Source organism: Phascolarctos cinereus, unplaced genomic scaffold (assembly GCF_003287225.1).
Source record: "Phascolarctos cinereus isolate Bilbo 61053 unplaced genomic scaffold, phaCin_HiC Scaffold_726;HRSCAF=1367, whole genome shotgun sequence".
NCBI classification, from domain to species: domain Eukaryota; kingdom Metazoa; phylum Chordata; class Mammalia; order Diprotodontia; family Phascolarctidae; genus Phascolarctos; species Phascolarctos cinereus.
In genome coordinates this window covers 419,760,872-419,776,379 of record NW_027556098.1, presented here as the reverse complement: position 1 = coordinate 419,776,379, position 15,508 = coordinate 419,760,872, and the positions used below count along the sequence as shown (strand labels likewise).

The window sequence follows — 15,508 nt, the reverse complement described above, 5'->3', positions numbered from 1 at the left end:
GGAGAATGAGACAGAGAGAGAGAGTAGGAAGAAATAGATAGAGACAGGGCACAGAGACAGAAATAGACAGAGACAGTAGGGAGAGAGAGACAGAAAGTGAAAGAATAGGGAGAAAGAGAGAGTAGGGAGAATGAGACAGACAGACACAGAGACAGAGATCGAGAGAAACAGAGAAAGAGAAATAGCAAGAAGAGAGAGAGGAGGGAAGCAGAGGCACAGAGACAGAGCAGGAAGAAAGAGACAGAGCCAGAACCCCTCCCACGGGGCTCAAGCCTCAGCCTGGCCCTGCTCGGTAGCTCATGGGCTTAGGGAACATTTGCTGCTGCTCAGCCCTGGTCCATACCATGCTCAGGGATGCAGGGCTAGTCCTAGCCTTGGTCAGCACTCCCGGACCTAAGCCATTAGAGGAATGGAATAAAGGAAGTTCTCCTCACTGGAATCCAAGACTCCTCAGGCAGGCCCTTGCCTTCTAGCCCTGAATCACTCACTGCTCCAGGCTGGGCCGGTCAGGATGTTCCAAGGCTAAACAGGATGGTCATGGTGGTCTTGAGGGTTCCTATCACTAGGCCAGGAACCTTCATCCCGGATCTGATTATCAGCTCATGAATTTGTGACCCCAGCTTGGGTACCCATCTACTGACTGGATCAGGTTCTGTCAGGAAGGGAGAACACCAGGAGTCCCTGTAAGGCAGCTCTCAAGGTAGCATGGACATCAGCACTGGCTGCACTGGCTCCAGCGACAGACAGACGGTAACAGTGAGAGTCCCACAGGAAGGCTTAGTTGATCTCTGAGAGACAGAGATCTCTTGGCCCCAGCTGAGAGTGGGAGACAAAAAGTGGAGGGACTGTCAGCAACAGCTCCACGGGCTGAGGATTTGGGTTGGGGTTTTCTGGTTGGGGCTAAGGTGTTCCCCCTCAGCTTTGAAATGAGGAGGGGCATTTCTCCCTGATTTTGAAATGAGGGAGAGATGTTGCCCCCTGAAAATCCGACCCTTATCTCCAGATGCAGGGTAGGTGAAGGGCCACCCAATGTTCCAACTTTGGGCCATCTTAACAATGATGGCTTTGTGGCAAAGATGGTAGCCTATCACAGGACACAGGGGAGGCCAAAACATGGTGGGGGCGGGGAGAATGAAGGTGGTTCAACAAGCCAGGTAGTAAGTTTCCACAGCAAATTAAAACCATGTCACAAGGCAGAATTGCAAGATGAGCCCCAAGTAACAAAACCACACAGGAAAACATTTCATGACACGCTTGCTACAAATCTATGTAGTCAAATAAAACCAATTCCTCCATGGGCCATGTCCAGTACAGAATCTTGTCTCCATCTGACCTCTGAGGCCATCAGCTCACTACCTCCAGGTGAATGGTATGACTTAATATATTGAGTCCTCTGCAATCAGGATTGGTCATCACAGCTTCCTCATGGAGTTCCTAAGTGTTTCAGAGTTGTTTGTCTTTTAAATAATGTTGTTATTGTATAAACCAATCTCCTGGCTCTGCTCACCTCACTGAGCATGTTCCTTCAGACCAGTCCCAGAACCTCAGAGGAGCACATCCCCAGACCAGAACTAACCAAGAGCCCTCTCCAGGAAGCCCCTCCATACCTCAAATGCATGTAATAGATGAGGGAATCTTAGGGACCCTGAAAAATGCCCCAGGGGAAGCTGAGTCAGGAGAAAATTGAGAGTATCCATACCAACAGCTGACCAGCCACCACTGAAGGGCAGGGAAACCCAAGAGCCAGAGAGAGGCAGCACCTCGAAGCCCACTCCCTGCTTCCACCATCCCAGGAAGCAGTACTTGTGAAGATGGGACCTGATAACCATTATTGAGCTTGCTATATGCCTGCCTCAGCAGCCACAGCTAGGAAAGACTGAGAAAAGAAGTTTCTCCCCACCAGAGTCCTTGGTACTGTCAAATGGCTCAGCCCCTGAAACAGGGAGGGTTTTATTACTGGAGAAGAGGACCGTGGAACCTCTCTGACATGTACCTGAAACAGCCTAGAGTTGATGTTTCCTCCATTTGAATGTGAACATCTTGAAGGCAGGAAATGCTTTGCTTTTCTGAGCTTAACAGAGTGCTTTTGACAGAGCAAGCACCTAATCAATGCTTATTCATTCATTCGTTCATTCATCCATCCATCCATTTGCAGAAAGGGGCTGTTTAGCCCTACCACATCTACCCGATGTAGAGTTGGGGGATTGTTGTTGAACCCTTGTCAAAAGTGGATTTGGGGAACCTAAGATTGGTTTAGGGCACCTAGGTGGCACCAAAGTGCATAGAATGCCAGCCTTGGAATCAGGAAGACTTAACTTCCTGAGTTCAAACCTGGCCTCAGATGCTTACTAGCTGTGTGACCCTGGACAAGTTACTTAACCCTGTTGGCCTCAGTCTCCTCATCTGTAAAATGAGCTGGAGAAGGAAATGGCAGACCACTCCAGGATCTTTGCCAAGAAAACCCCAAATGGGATCAAAAAGAGTCAAACACAATTGAAAAAATGACTAACAACAACAAAGAAGGGTCTCTTGGGAGCTGACATAACTAACTTATTTGGTTCTAAACCAGCCATTTCATTGCCTATCAATTTAGCATGTACTGCAGGCTTCCTTCTTTGAAAGTCTCCTCTCTGCCTCTGATTGGAGGACTTTGGAAGTCTATCCCTGCTGTTGGTCATGTGTGGCCATAGGCGGTCCCTCAGATCCAATGTGAAGGTGTGCTGACAAAGACATGGGACTTCTTTTGTAACAAGTAATAAGCATCCCTTCTCTCTGTACATGGCCAAGGAAGACATTTCTTTTTTATTTATTCATTTCTTTATTTTTAGTATATAACATTCACTTCCACAAGACTTTTAGTTCCAAATTTTCTCCCCATCTCTTCCCTCCCCCATCCCAAGATAGCATGCATTCTGATTACCCCTTCAACCAATATGCACTCTCTTCTATCACCCTCCCTCTCTTATCCTCTTCCCCTTCTATTTTCCTGTAGGGTAAGATAGATTTCTATATCCCATTGCTTGTGTATATTATTTCCAAGTTGCATGTAAAAATAATTTTTAACAACTGTTTTCAAAACTTTGAGTTTCAAATTCTCTCCCTTCCTCTCTCCCCACCTACCTTCATTCAGAAGGCAAGCACTCTGATATAGGTTTTCATGTGTAGTCATGCAAAACATTCCATAATAGTCATGCTCTGAAAGACTAACTATATTTTCCTCCATCCTATCCCAACCCCCATTTATTCTATTTTTTCCTTTGACCCTGTCCCTCTTCAAATGTGTTTGCTTCTGATTATCCCCTCCCCAATCTGCCCTCTCTTCTATCACCACCCCTCCTAATCCCCTTCCCCCTAGTTTGCTGTAGGGTAAGATAGGTTTCTATAACCAATTGAGTGTGTATGTTAGTCCCTCCTTAAGCCAAATCTGGTGAGAGTGAGGTTCACTCATTCCCTCTCAATTCCCCCCTCTTCCCCTCCACTGTAAAAGCTTTTTCTTGTCTGTTTTATGTAAGATAATTTACCTCATTATAGAATTCTCCCTTTCTCCTCCTCCCAGTACATTCCTTTCTCACCCCTTAATTTTATTTTTTAGATATCATCCCTTCATATTCAACTCACACTGTGCTCTCTATCTATATATATTCCCTCCAACTACCCTAATAATGAGAAAGGTTTCATGAGTTATCAGCTTTCCATGTAGTATTGTAAACACATCAACTTTAATAAGTGCCTTGTGATTTCTCTTTCCTGTTTACTTTTTCATGCTTCTCTTGAGTCTTGTATTTGAAAGTCAATTTTTCTATTTAGTTCTGCTTTTTCAAGAATGCATTAAATTCCTCTATATGTCATTGAATATAATTTTTTTCCCTCATTAATTACACTAAATTTTGCTAGGTAGGTGAATCTTGGTTATAAGCCTAGCTCCTTTGGCCTGCAGAGCATCATATTCCAAGCTTCCTGATTCCTTAAGGTAGAAGCTGCTAAATCTTGTGTTATCCTGATTGTGTTTTCACAGCACTTGAATTGTTTCTTTCTGGCTGCTTGCAATATTTTCTCCTTGACCAGGGAACCTCTGGAATTTTGCTATAATATTCCTGGGAGTTTTCCTTTTGGAATCTCTTTCAAGAGGTGATTGGTGGATTCTGTCAATTTCTATTCTACCCTCTGATTCTAGAATATCAGGGCAGTTTTCCTTGATAATTTCTTGGAAGATGATGTCTAGGCCCTTTTTTTTGATCATGGCTTTCAGGTAGTCCAGCAATTTTTAAATTATCCCTCCTGCATCTATATCTATATCTAGGTATAGATATAGATAGATATATAGATATTTAGTGAGGCAGTTGGGGTTAAGTGACTTGCCCAGAGTCACACAGCTACAAAGTATTATGTGTCTGAGGCTGGATTCGAACTCAAGTCCTCCTGACTCCAGGGCCAGTGCTCTGTTCACTGTGCCACCTAGCTGTCCTCCTGGATCTATTTTCCAGGTCAGTTGTTTTTCCATTGAGATATTTCACATTGTCTTCTATTTTTTCATTCTTTTGGTTTTGTTTTATAATATCTTGATTTCTCATAATCATTAGCTTCCATTTGCTCCATTCTTATTTAAGGAATTATTTTCTTCAGTGAGCTTTTGGACCTCCTTTTCAATTTGGCCAATTCTGCCATTTAAGGTATTTTTCCCTTCATTGGCTTTTTGGACCTCTTCTGCCATTTGGTCTAGTCTATTTTTTAAGATGTTATTTTCTTCAGCATTTTTTTAGGGTCTCTTTTAGCAAGCTATTGACTTGTTTATCATGATGTTCTTGCATCACTCTCACTTTTCTTCTCAATTTTTCCTTTACTTCTCTTACTTGATTTTCAATATCCTTTTTGAGCTCTTCTATGGCCTGGAACCAATTGATATTTTTCTTGGAGGCTTTGGGTATAGGAGCTTTGACTTTGTTGTTTTCTTCTGACTGTATGTTTTTTATCTTCCTTGTCACCAAAGTAAGTTCTATAGTCTGCTTTTTTCCACTGTTTGCTTGTTTTCCCAGCCAATTACTTGACATTTTAACTCTTTGTTAAGGTAGGTCTCAGCTTCCAACGTGGAGGGTGTACTGTCCCAAGCTTCAGAGGTTTTGTGCAGCTGTTTTCAGAGATACTTCCAGGGACTTGTAAGTTTTCAGTGCTTCCAAGGCAGCCTGATCTAAGGACAGGTGTTACTCCTCCACTGGCCTGTGCTCTGGTCTGTGAGTGACCACAGGCTCTCTTTTCTACCCTGGAAGTGCTGCTGCAAGGTCTGATATGCCAGTGGTCCTCCTTGCTCTGGAACTGCCACATAAGACTGCAACCCAGATCCAAGGATGGGCAAAGCAACAGAATCCTGTCTCAGGGTCAGCAAACAGATCCCTGTAATCTTCTTCTAATTAGTTATTTGATCCCCTTACCATCTGTGTGCTGAAAGTTCCAGAAGCAGCCTCTGCCACTGCCCTGGGGCTGCACTGGGGCTGGGGTGCATCCCTCTCCTACCCAGGTCCAGCAGACATTTCCTGTTGACCTGGTAAGTTTTCTTTGGCACTTACAAGCTGAGAAGTCTGGAAACTGCCACAGCTGCCAGTGATTCAGTCCCCTGAGGCCTGCTCTAGGTTTGCTAGGGCCCAGTCTGTGCTAAACTGCACTCCTCTCCCAGCCTGGTGGAACAGATCTTTCCTGTCAACCTTCCAGGTTGTCTTGGGCTGGAAATTTGTTTCACTCTGTCTTTTTGTGGGTTTCTGCTGCTCTAGAATTTGTCTGAAGTCATTTTACAGGTGTTTGGAGGGGTTTGGGGAAGAGCTCAAGTAAGTCCCTGCTTTTACTCCACCATCGTGGCTCTGCCCCCCAAGAAAGACATTTCTATGCCTCACCTAAGGAATGGTTAATGCTAATTTGGTATAAATTGGATCGAACAGAATTGAAAGACACATGTACCCATCACATACTCATGGAGTATGTCATACTCTGAGGGTATAAACTGCAGCTGTTCCCATCTCCTGTGCTGGAGTATTGGCAGTGACCCATGAGGACCCCAAAGAGAATTCAGGCAACACCCTGACTCTTCCCCCCTGAGCCTGCTTCCTCTCTTCTCTTTGGCCCAAATCCTCGCTGACAATTCCAGAGCACCCGCAGTTTCGTGACGTCAGTGCTTGGTGGATTTTGAGGGGAGTGTCTCCATAGCAACACCAGACTATATTTCTTTTTGAAAAATAGTTTATTATTTTTATTGTTCAAGTAACAAGTATTTTTAAAAAATTAATCTGTCCTTTCTGCCACCAACCATTTAGAAAATTTTAACCAATAACAACAGTACAATTCTTCAATACATAACCGCATAATCTGTGAAAACAAATTCCCATATTAACCATGTCTGAAAATGTCTCTCCCTCAATTTCCATGTGGCTGGAGGCTGAGAAGTAGACTCTGAGAGCTTCTGGGGATGGGGGGCAGTGGACCAGTGGCCTCTTCCTCCTGGTGGCTCCTAGCACTAGCCCTTAGGTTGCTATAGGGGAGAGCTGCTGGAGAAGAGCCAGAGGTTGGACGTGGGCATTGGTGTGGCCAGAGGCTGAAATGAGCCACTGCTATGAATGTCAACTTCTGGGAAGAGTGACTCCAACCACTAGGTGCTTCCTCTCCATTTTCTCCAATTGTTTGTAAAGTTCATTCCTTGCTGTTGCTTGTTCTAGATGCTCTAAGCATTTTTTCTGGCTTCCCTCCATGCCTGGAACTCAATCCCTCATCATCTCTGCCTCCTTCCTGGCTTCTCTGGTTTTCTCAAGTTCCTGCTAAAGGAAGCCTTTCCTGATGCAGCAGTTGGGGACATGTTGGGTTTAAGATTTCCATGGCAGATCCAATTCAAGATGTCTAACAGGCAGCTAGAGCTATGAGAGTGAAGGTCAGGGCCGGACAAATAGATCTCAGAATCATCAGCAGAGAGATGATCATTGAATCTATGGGAGCTGATGAGGCCACCAAAGGAGGTAATATAGAGGGAGAAGAGGGCCCAGGACAGAGCCCTGTGGAACACCCACAGTTAGGGGGTGTGACCTGGATGAAGATTCAACAAAGGAGACTAAAGAGCGGGCAGATGGAAGAACCAGGAGACAGGAGTGCCCAGAAAACAGAGAAGAGAGAAATAAGGAAGAGAAGGGGATTGACCACATCAAAGGCTGTAGACAGGTCAAGAAGGATGAGGAGGGAGAAAAGGCCATTGGATTGGGCAAAGAAGAGATTGCTAGTCACTTTAGAAAGAGCAGTTTGGGTTGAATGATGAGGTGAGAAACCAGACTGTAGAAGAGAGGGAGCAGAGAGGAAGTGGAAGGAGGCACCTACTGCAGACGGCCTTCTCCAAGAGTTTAACCGTGGATGGGAAGAGAGATGAGGGATGTTAGCTATTAGAGAGAAATGAAGCAAGTGAGTGTTTTTTAAGGATGGGGAGACATGATCTGTTTATAAGAAGTAGGAAAGGAGCCAGTAGACAGTCTGCTGGAGAAGGTATGGAATGTGTGTGTGTGTGTGTGTGTGTGTGTGTGTGTGTGTGTGTGAGAGAGAGAGAGAGAGAGAATGAAAAAGAGAAAGAGAGAGAGAGGGAGGAAAGAAGGGAGAGAGAGAGAGAGAGAGACAGAGACAGAGACAGAGAGAGAGAGAGAGAGAGAGACAGAGAGAGAGAGAGAGACAGAGAGAGAGAGAGAGAGACAGAGAGAGAGAGAGAGAGAGACAGAGACAGAGACAGAGAGAAAGAGTATGTGTACTGATAGAGGACTGGACCTGGAATCAGGAAGACTCTTTCTGAGTTCAAATGCAGCCTCAGACACTTACTGGCTATGTGACCCTGGGAAAGTCAATTCCTGACTTGTAAAATGAGCTAGAAAAAGAAATGGCAAACCATTCCAATATCTCTGTTAAGAATACCCCAGAAGATTGTGAAGAGTTGGACATGACCAAAAACAACTGAACAACATATACAAATATGCATGTATACATATATATATCTATAGGCACATATACACAGAAATATATAATATATGAAGTATCCATACTCCTCATAAAACATGCATATAAACAAATATGTGAACATGTATGTATACACACACATCTTGTTAGTATATACTTGTCTGCCCATCTCCCCTATCCGATTGCGAGCTCCTTGAGGGCAGGCTCTGGTTTTTTCCCCTTTATTTCACCAGAGCTTTGATGTTTTGCTCTTTAAATCTTTCTAGAATCCCAAAGACTCACCACTACCCCCTTGTGATTAACCCAAAAGTACGGGAGAACAAACCCACACATTAGCCTGAAGGTGTGTCTTATTCCACACTTGGAGTCCACATTAGCCACACCAAAAACCAGGAAGCAGCTTCACCATCAGTGACATTCCTGTAGCTCAGGTTGGACTCAGTCAACTCCATGGACTCCCTAGTCTTTCCAGGGTCAAATACAAACTCCACTGTTTTGTATTTAAAGTCCTTCACAAGCTGGCTCGAAACTTCCCTTCTAGACATATTAAACAGACCCTCTGTATGTCTGCTGCACTGGCTATCTCCCATGCCTGCTTCCCATTCCCTTCTCACCTCCCTCCCCCTTCTCCCTCTGACACTTACCAGCTGTGTGACCTTGGGCAAGTCACTTAACCTCTGTCTGCCTCAGGGTCTTATCTATAAAATGGGGAAAATGGTACCTACCTTGCAGGGTTGTTGTGACCATGAAATAACATAAGCATTTTGCAAATGTTAAATCATGATATAAATTCCTCAATACATTCACATCCAATTTGGTTTATTTTCCACTTAATAGCACTTCATATTTTCCAATTAAACGTAAAGATAGTTTTCAACATTCACTTTTAAAAGATTTTGAGTTCCAAATGTTTCCTCTCTCTTCTCTCCCTTCCCTAAGACTGCAAACAATCTGATACAGGTTATACACGTGCAAGCACATTAAACATATTTCCACATTAGTCGTGTTGTGAAAGAAGAATCAGAATAAAACAGAAAAACCGGAAGAAAGATACAACAGAAAAAAAGTGAAGATTCTCTGCTTCAATCTGCATTTAGACTCCGTCGCTTTTGCTCTGGATGTGGGTAGTAGTTCCCATCCAGGAGTCCTTTGAAATTGCCTTAGATGATTGTACTGCTGAGAAGAGTTAACTCTACCAAAGTTGATCATTGCACATTGTTGCTGTTGCTGTCTACAATATTTCTCCTGGTTCTATTCACTTCACTCAGCACCAGTTCATCATGCAAGTCTTTCCAGGTTTTGCAGAAATCATCTTGTTTGTCATATCTTTTTTTTTTTAGTGAGGCATTTGGGGTTAAGTGACTTGCCCAGAGTCACACAGCTAGGAAGTATTATGTTATCTGAGACTGGATTTGAACTCAGGTCTTCCTGACTCCAGGGCCTGTGCTCTATCCACTGGGCCACCCAACTGCCCCCTTGTTTGTCATTTCTTATAACACAACAGTATTCCATTACAAGCCATTCCACAGTGGATGGGCATCCCCTCAATTTCCAATTCTTTACCACTGGAAAAAAAAAGGCTGCTATAAATATGTTTCTACATGTGGATCCTTTTGACTTTTTAATGATCTCTTTGGAATACAGACCTAGTAGTGGACCAAAACATATTGCACATTTTTATATCCTTTGGGCCTAGTTCCAAATTGCTCTCCAGAATGGTTGGATCCATTCACAACTCCACCAACCAATGCATTAGTTTCCAATTTTCCCATATCTTCTACATTTATCATTTTCTTTTTCTGTCATATCAGCCAGTCTGATAGGTGTGAGATGGCACCTCAGAATTGTTTTAATTTCTGTCTCTCTAATCAACACTGATTTACACATTTTTTTATAAGAGTATAGATAGCTTTAATTTCTTCCTCTGAAAACTGCCTGTTCATATCCTTTCACTATTTATCAATTGGAGAATGACTTGAATTCTTATATATTTGACTCAGTTCTCTATATATTTAAAAATTATGTCTTTATGAGAAACGCTGGCTGTAAAAATTATTTCCCAACTTTCTGCTTTCCTTCTAATCTTGGTTGCATTGGCTTTGTTTGTGCAAGAACTTTTTAGTTTAATGTAATCAAAATTATCCACTTTGCGTTTCATAATGTTCTCTGTCTTGTTTGGTCATAAATTCTTCTCTTCTCCATAGAAAGCCATCCTCCAACTGACTGGCACTTCATTTCTTTCTAGTTCTTTTCTGTTAGGGAAAGGGCTGCTATAAACATTTTTGTACATTTGGGTGTTCTCCTTCTGTCTCCGATATTCTTGGGGTATTGCCTAACAATGCTCACTATCACTGGTTAAAAGGTAAGTACACATGAATGATCTTAGTAGAATTCCAAAAGTTTTCCAGAATGGCTACATCAATTCAGCACTCCACCAACAATGCATTAGTGTGCCTGTCTTCTCAAAGACACTTCAATCATCACTATTTTTTTTATTAATTTATTTTGATTTATCAACAATCACTTCCATTTGCTTTTGAGTTTAAATTTTTTTACCCCTTCCTCCCCACCACCCTCCCCAAGACGGCACACAATCTGATACAGGCTATAGCCTGTATATACATTCCCATCAAACATGTTTTCACATTAGTGATGTTGCAAGTAAGAATTAGAACCAATAGGAGGAACCACCAGAAAGAGGAAACAAAACTCAGCAGAAGAAAAAAAATACCAAACAATATGCTTCAATCTGTATTTAAATTCCATAGTTCTTTCTTTGGATGTGGACAGCATTTTCCATCTCAAGGCCCCTGGAGATGTCTTAGATCCTTATATTGCTGGAAAGGGTTAAGTTTATCAACATTAGTCATCACACTATGTGGCTGTTATTGTGTACAACATTCTCTTGGTTCTGCTCACTTCACTCAGAATGAGACCTTACAAGTCTTGCCAGGTTTTTCTGAAGTCAGCGTCTTCATCATTTCCCAAAGCACAATAGTATTTCATTACACTCATATACCACAAATTGCTCAGCAATTTCCCCGATTGATGAGCATCCCCTCAATTTCCAATTCCTTTGCCAACACAAAAAGAGCTGCTATGAATATTTTTTGTACATGGGGGTCCTTTCCCCATTTGTATGACCTCTTTGGGATATAATCCTAGAAGTGCTATTGCTGGGTCAAAGAGCATGCACATTTTTATAGCCCTTTGGGCACACTTCCAAATTGCTCTCCAGAATGGTTGGATCATTGCACAACTCCACCAACAATGCATTAGTGTTCCAATTTTCCGACATCTTCTCCAACATTTATCATTTTCTTGTTTTGTCATCTTGGACAATCTGATAGGCCAAAACAACCTCAGAGTTGTTTTGATTTGCATTTCTCTAATCAATAGTGATTTAGAGCATTTTTTCATAGGATGATAATCATTACCATTTTTGTTTCGCATCTTTGCCAACCTGATGGGTTTCAGGTGAGATATTAAGAGCTGTCTTCATTTATATTTCTTGTCATTAGCGATTTGGAGGTTAATTGTTGATAGCTTGGATTTATTTTGAAAATTTCCCATTTGTATTCTCTGTCTATTTAATCTACTGAGCAATGGCTCTTCTTCTCACGTATTTGTTTGTATCACAGAATCAGAAAACAACCTCAGCCTGCCACCATGTAGCCCAACCCACAAGTGAAAAGAATCAACTCTCTATGTATCCTGGGTGTCAGACTTTTCTCAGAGATACCTGAGGCAGATTTCCCCCAAAATTAATCGTTTCTTTTCCTACTCCAACTACATTGATGATGTTCATTCAAAAGCTTTTCAATTGAATGTAATGTATATTGCCAATTTTATCTTCTGGTCTGCTGATAAGCTATTAAGTAAAGGCTTTGGGGGGAGGGAATGTACAACACAACCTACAGCTTAACCTGCATTAATAACATTTTCTTCATCACTTGCTGAAGTCTATACAGTCATGCACACAATAAATCAAGCCCTGATATGGAGTGTTTTCAGATTTCCAAAGTGCCTGAGCTGCCTCCAGCAAGCCCCTGCCTTTATCTTTTTAGCTAGGAATTCTAGCCATAGCTATAGCAATTCCTTCACCTTACAGATGAGGAAACTGAGGCCCAGAAAGGTGGGGAGGGGAAGGAACTGCCAAATGCAGAAGGGGCAGAGCTGAGACTCAAACTCCAGGTCTAGGCCTGGGCCCAGTCCCCTGAATGGCTTCTTTTCTGTTGTCTAGTGCATGAGTCCTAGAACCATGGAGCTGGAGGGTCACCCTTCTTTTCTCTGGGACTCAATTTCCCCCGGGGAAAGTGGAAGGAGACTTTATACTGAGACCAAATGGAGTGGGATACTCTTTATTCCAGAAAACCTCCTGAGGCTAAGAAAGGCAGGGATAGATCACATAATAGATAAGGGCAGGGCCAGAACTCAGGGCCAGAGCAAGGCAGCTTCCAGGGCCAGGCTGCAGAGTAGGAACCTGGGGGACAAACTGCTGGTCAGGGACTTCTTCCTTGGGCCATAGTTTGGAAGCTTAGGCTCTGTCCTGGAGGAACCTGAGCCCAATCTGCCTCCTTGCTTCCTCCAGGATGTCTGCCAAGAGCTCACTCTCTGCCAGGGGCATCACAGGGCTCTCCTTCAGGCCTAGGGAAGGAAGGAGAATCGTGAACAGGGCAGGCCTTGCTCTCCCAGCACGCTGCAGGAGGTGGGAGTGTCAGGGACCCCACTAGAGGCCTCTGTCCTTGTCATCCCGGGGACTTCCCTGCCTCACCCTGCAGCAGACACTGCCGCACATGCTGGGCTTCGTAGACCATGCCAATGGAATTGCTGAAATTGAACTTCTCAGTGTCTGCCACCTTGGGCAATGGGAACTGGGTGCTCTTCCCATTCACCACCAGCTCCGTGGGGCAATGCATGAAGGGAGGGATCTGGGAGGAGAGAGTGGCCTCAGCAAGGTGTCCAGGCCTTCTGCCCCCTGGCAACAGGCCCTGGGTGACCCCAGGGCCCAGGCTCCTCTCACCTCTGCCTCGCCCTTGCTTCCAAACACCGTGAATGAGTTGGACAGCTTAGTAGTGATGCTACAGCTGAAGGAGGCCTGGAGCCCACCAGGGTACTGCAGGACAGTGGTCACTGTGTCGTCCACCCCTGGCAGGACACACCACTGGTCAGCCGCTCCCCACACCTTAATCCCTCACTCACACCCAGCAGCCAAGCTTTGGGGGAGCCCCCCCCCAAGCCCCAGGAGACCCCGAATTCTTCACCACTACCCTTGGCATGGAGCAGCCCCACGGCGTGGATTTTTTCAGGCCGCCGGCCCCCGGCCACCATGGAGATGTACTGGATGCAGTAGATGCCCAGGTCCAGCAGCCCGCCCCCCGCCTGGGCCCAGTCGGTGGAGCGATCCAGAAACTGTTCAAGTTCAATGCCGAAGTCCACGCGGACCAGACGCACCTCCCCAAGGATGCCCTGGGACAGCAGAGCCCGCAGCTCCTCGGCGGCAGGGAAGAACCGCGTCCAGATGGCCTGCAGGGCAAGCGGGATAGGGGCAGAGCCTGCTGGGGCCCAGGACTCCGGGGAAGCCCCCCTCGGCGCTGCAGACCCTCACCCCACGCCCCTTCCACACTACAACTCCCCTGAGGGCTCGGCCCCTGCGGAGGCTGAGGCTGTGGCTGTGGACCTCCACCAGCGGGGGGCGCCGGCACGCGCCGCTCTCACCTCCATCAGGAAGAGGCCGCGGGCCCGCGCGGCCGCCACCATCTCGCGGACCTCGGCGGTCGTGACCCCGAGAGGCTTCTCACACAGGACCGGCTTGCCCGCCGCCAGGCATTGCAGGACAGCGCCCAGGTGCTGCGGGTGCTGAGGGGCTACGTACACCACGTCTGCGAGCGGGCTAGAGCCTGAGGGGCGGGGCCTAGGGACAGGCCCCGCCCTCAGGAGATCCTCCTGCTGGGGCCCCGCCCCTCCCGCTGGGTCTCCGCCCCCTAGAATATCCTCCGCCTTCCGAGCCCCGCCTCGCTGCTCTCCCTCCCGCAGTCCCTAGAAGTCCCTGGGCTCAAGTCTCACCCACGTCAGGGTCCTTCATCAGTTCTTCATAGGAGCCATAGGACTTGGGGATTTCGTGCCTTCGGGCGAAGTCCTGGGCCCGGCCCAGGTCTCTGGCGGCCACGGCTGCTATCTATGGCCAGAGACCCCTTTCAGAGCCCACCCGGACCCACCCGCGCTCCCTAGGGGTCCTGGCCACCCCAGCCACAGCTTCCGGGCGAATTGGACCCCTGAGCAGACCCCGGCTCCCTTCCCCCAGCACCATCTACAGCAGCGACCCCAGCGCCTCCTTCCCAGCTTTACCTTCCGCCTCTTGGGGACTCAGGCGTCCCCTCTCTAGCCACGCTCCCCCGGGGTCTTGGGCAAGCCCAGCCACTCTCCTGGGCGATCCCGGCTCCCCTCCCCCCAGCGTCAGCCTCCCTCCGTCCACTCCGTGAGGACCTAGGCTTCCCCACGTCTAGCCTCCCCCTGGAAGCCAGGCGTCCCCTGTGGCGTCGGGAGGTGTCGGGACCTGATGCTCGGAGCGGGGCAGGCTCCTCAGGGCAGTGGCGAAGTCATGGGAGATGAGGCCAGCTGACAGCAGCCCCCAGCGCAGAACTGTCTCCATCTCTGTGGTTTCCTCGCGGTTTTTGGACTCTTACCCTTCAGCCTGCCCATCCCTACCTCTTGGCGGCTGCTCATTGGCTGACTTTGGAATGCCACACCTCGCCCATTCCTCCCCGAGGACCTTTGACCTTCCTTCGAGATATCAGCCAGCCATTGGCCCCAGGAGAAACAGAAAGACTCCCAAGGCCAGAGACTCAAAGAGGTTACACAGAGAAAAAGACGCTCAGGAACCCAGAGAGCTTCCCAGGAGCCTGGGGGCAGGGAGCCCTGGCGAGCAGCGCACATCCTAAGCTCCCTGTCGAGGATTGCCCCTCGACTGGGGCCCCCTCCATCTGCCACCGGCTGGGGGATCGTCTCCCGGCTTCTCTTTCCTCCTCGTCCCTCATTTACGGTGTTCACGCTGGCTCTTTACCTCTGATCTCTCCAGGCCACCCCAGCCCACCCTCCAATAAAAGTCGGCCGATGGAAGGGCTTCTTTCTTAGGCTTGGCTCCAGACTTTTCTGGACTTCTTTGAAAGCCTTGGCTCACAAGCCCGAGGTTCTCCCCACTCCTCCTGGGGCTCCTCCCGAGACAGGCCTCCTCTCCTCCCCTGCCCCTTGGTTGAGCTCCTGCTGTCCCTCTCCTGAATGAACTTCCCTCCCGGACCCCTCTGCATGGGCATCCCCCAGGCACTTTACCTGGACGCCTTCCCTCCAAGCTGTCTTTCCAAGGAGACAGAAGTGGGCATGGCCCCTATCACTGCACATGGAGGACTCTCAAAGCTCTCCCTCCAGCCTGGGCTTCCACCTCTCACCTGCCTGCTGGACATGTCCCACAGCATGGATGCCCCAGAGGGTCTCTAGTCCTGCCTGAGGACTGCTCATGCCCATTTCCCCCAAACCTGCTCAGTTG

The 15,508-nt window shown here is 46.9% G+C and overlaps 1 protein-coding gene across 4 annotated transcripts; it reads right to left on the bottom strand.

The window, feature by feature from the left end:
• Window positions 1-12,310: 12,310 nt before the first annotated feature.
• Window positions 12,311-14,659, bottom strand: DHDH (dihydrodiol dehydrogenase). 4 transcript variants are annotated; one of them, XM_021004006.2, is made up of 7 exons: window positions 14,522-14,659; window positions 14,032-14,143; window positions 13,684-13,865; window positions 13,236-13,491; window positions 12,989-13,113; window positions 12,740-12,896; window positions 12,311-12,612 (listed from the first exon to the last, which is right to left on the bottom strand). In XM_021004006.2, the coding sequence occupies exons 1-7, from the start codon at window positions 14,615-14,617 to the stop codon at window positions 12,503-12,505; spliced, it is 1,038 nt and encodes a 345-aa protein (XP_020859665.1). In that variant the 5' UTR covers window positions 14,618-14,659; the 3' UTR covers window positions 12,311-12,502. The 4 variants fall into 4 exon arrangements, with proteins under 4 accessions (XP_020859665.1, XP_020859667.1, XP_020859666.1 ...); XM_021004008.2 differs by having other exon boundaries at window positions 13,684-13,832; XM_021004007.2 differs by having other exon boundaries at window positions 13,684-13,847; window positions 14,522-14,658.
• Between the last annotated feature and the right edge of the window lie 849 nt (window positions 14,660-15,508).

Bases quoted from the DNA above. Each gene is read 5' to 3' on its own strand.
- DHDH (XM_021004006.2), bottom strand. From the start codon at position 14,617: ATGGAGACAGTTCTGCGCTGGGGGCTGCTGTCAGCTGGCCTCATCTCC. The intron at 12,897-12,988 runs GTGAGAGGAGCC...CTCTCCTCCCAG, and splicing joins GAAGCAAGGGCGAGGCAGAG to ATCCCTCCCTTCATGCATTG. The intron at 12,613-12,739 runs GTGAGGCAGGGA...TTCCTTCCCTAG, and splicing joins GCGGCAGTGTCTGCTGCAGG to GCCTGAAGGAGAGCCCTGTG.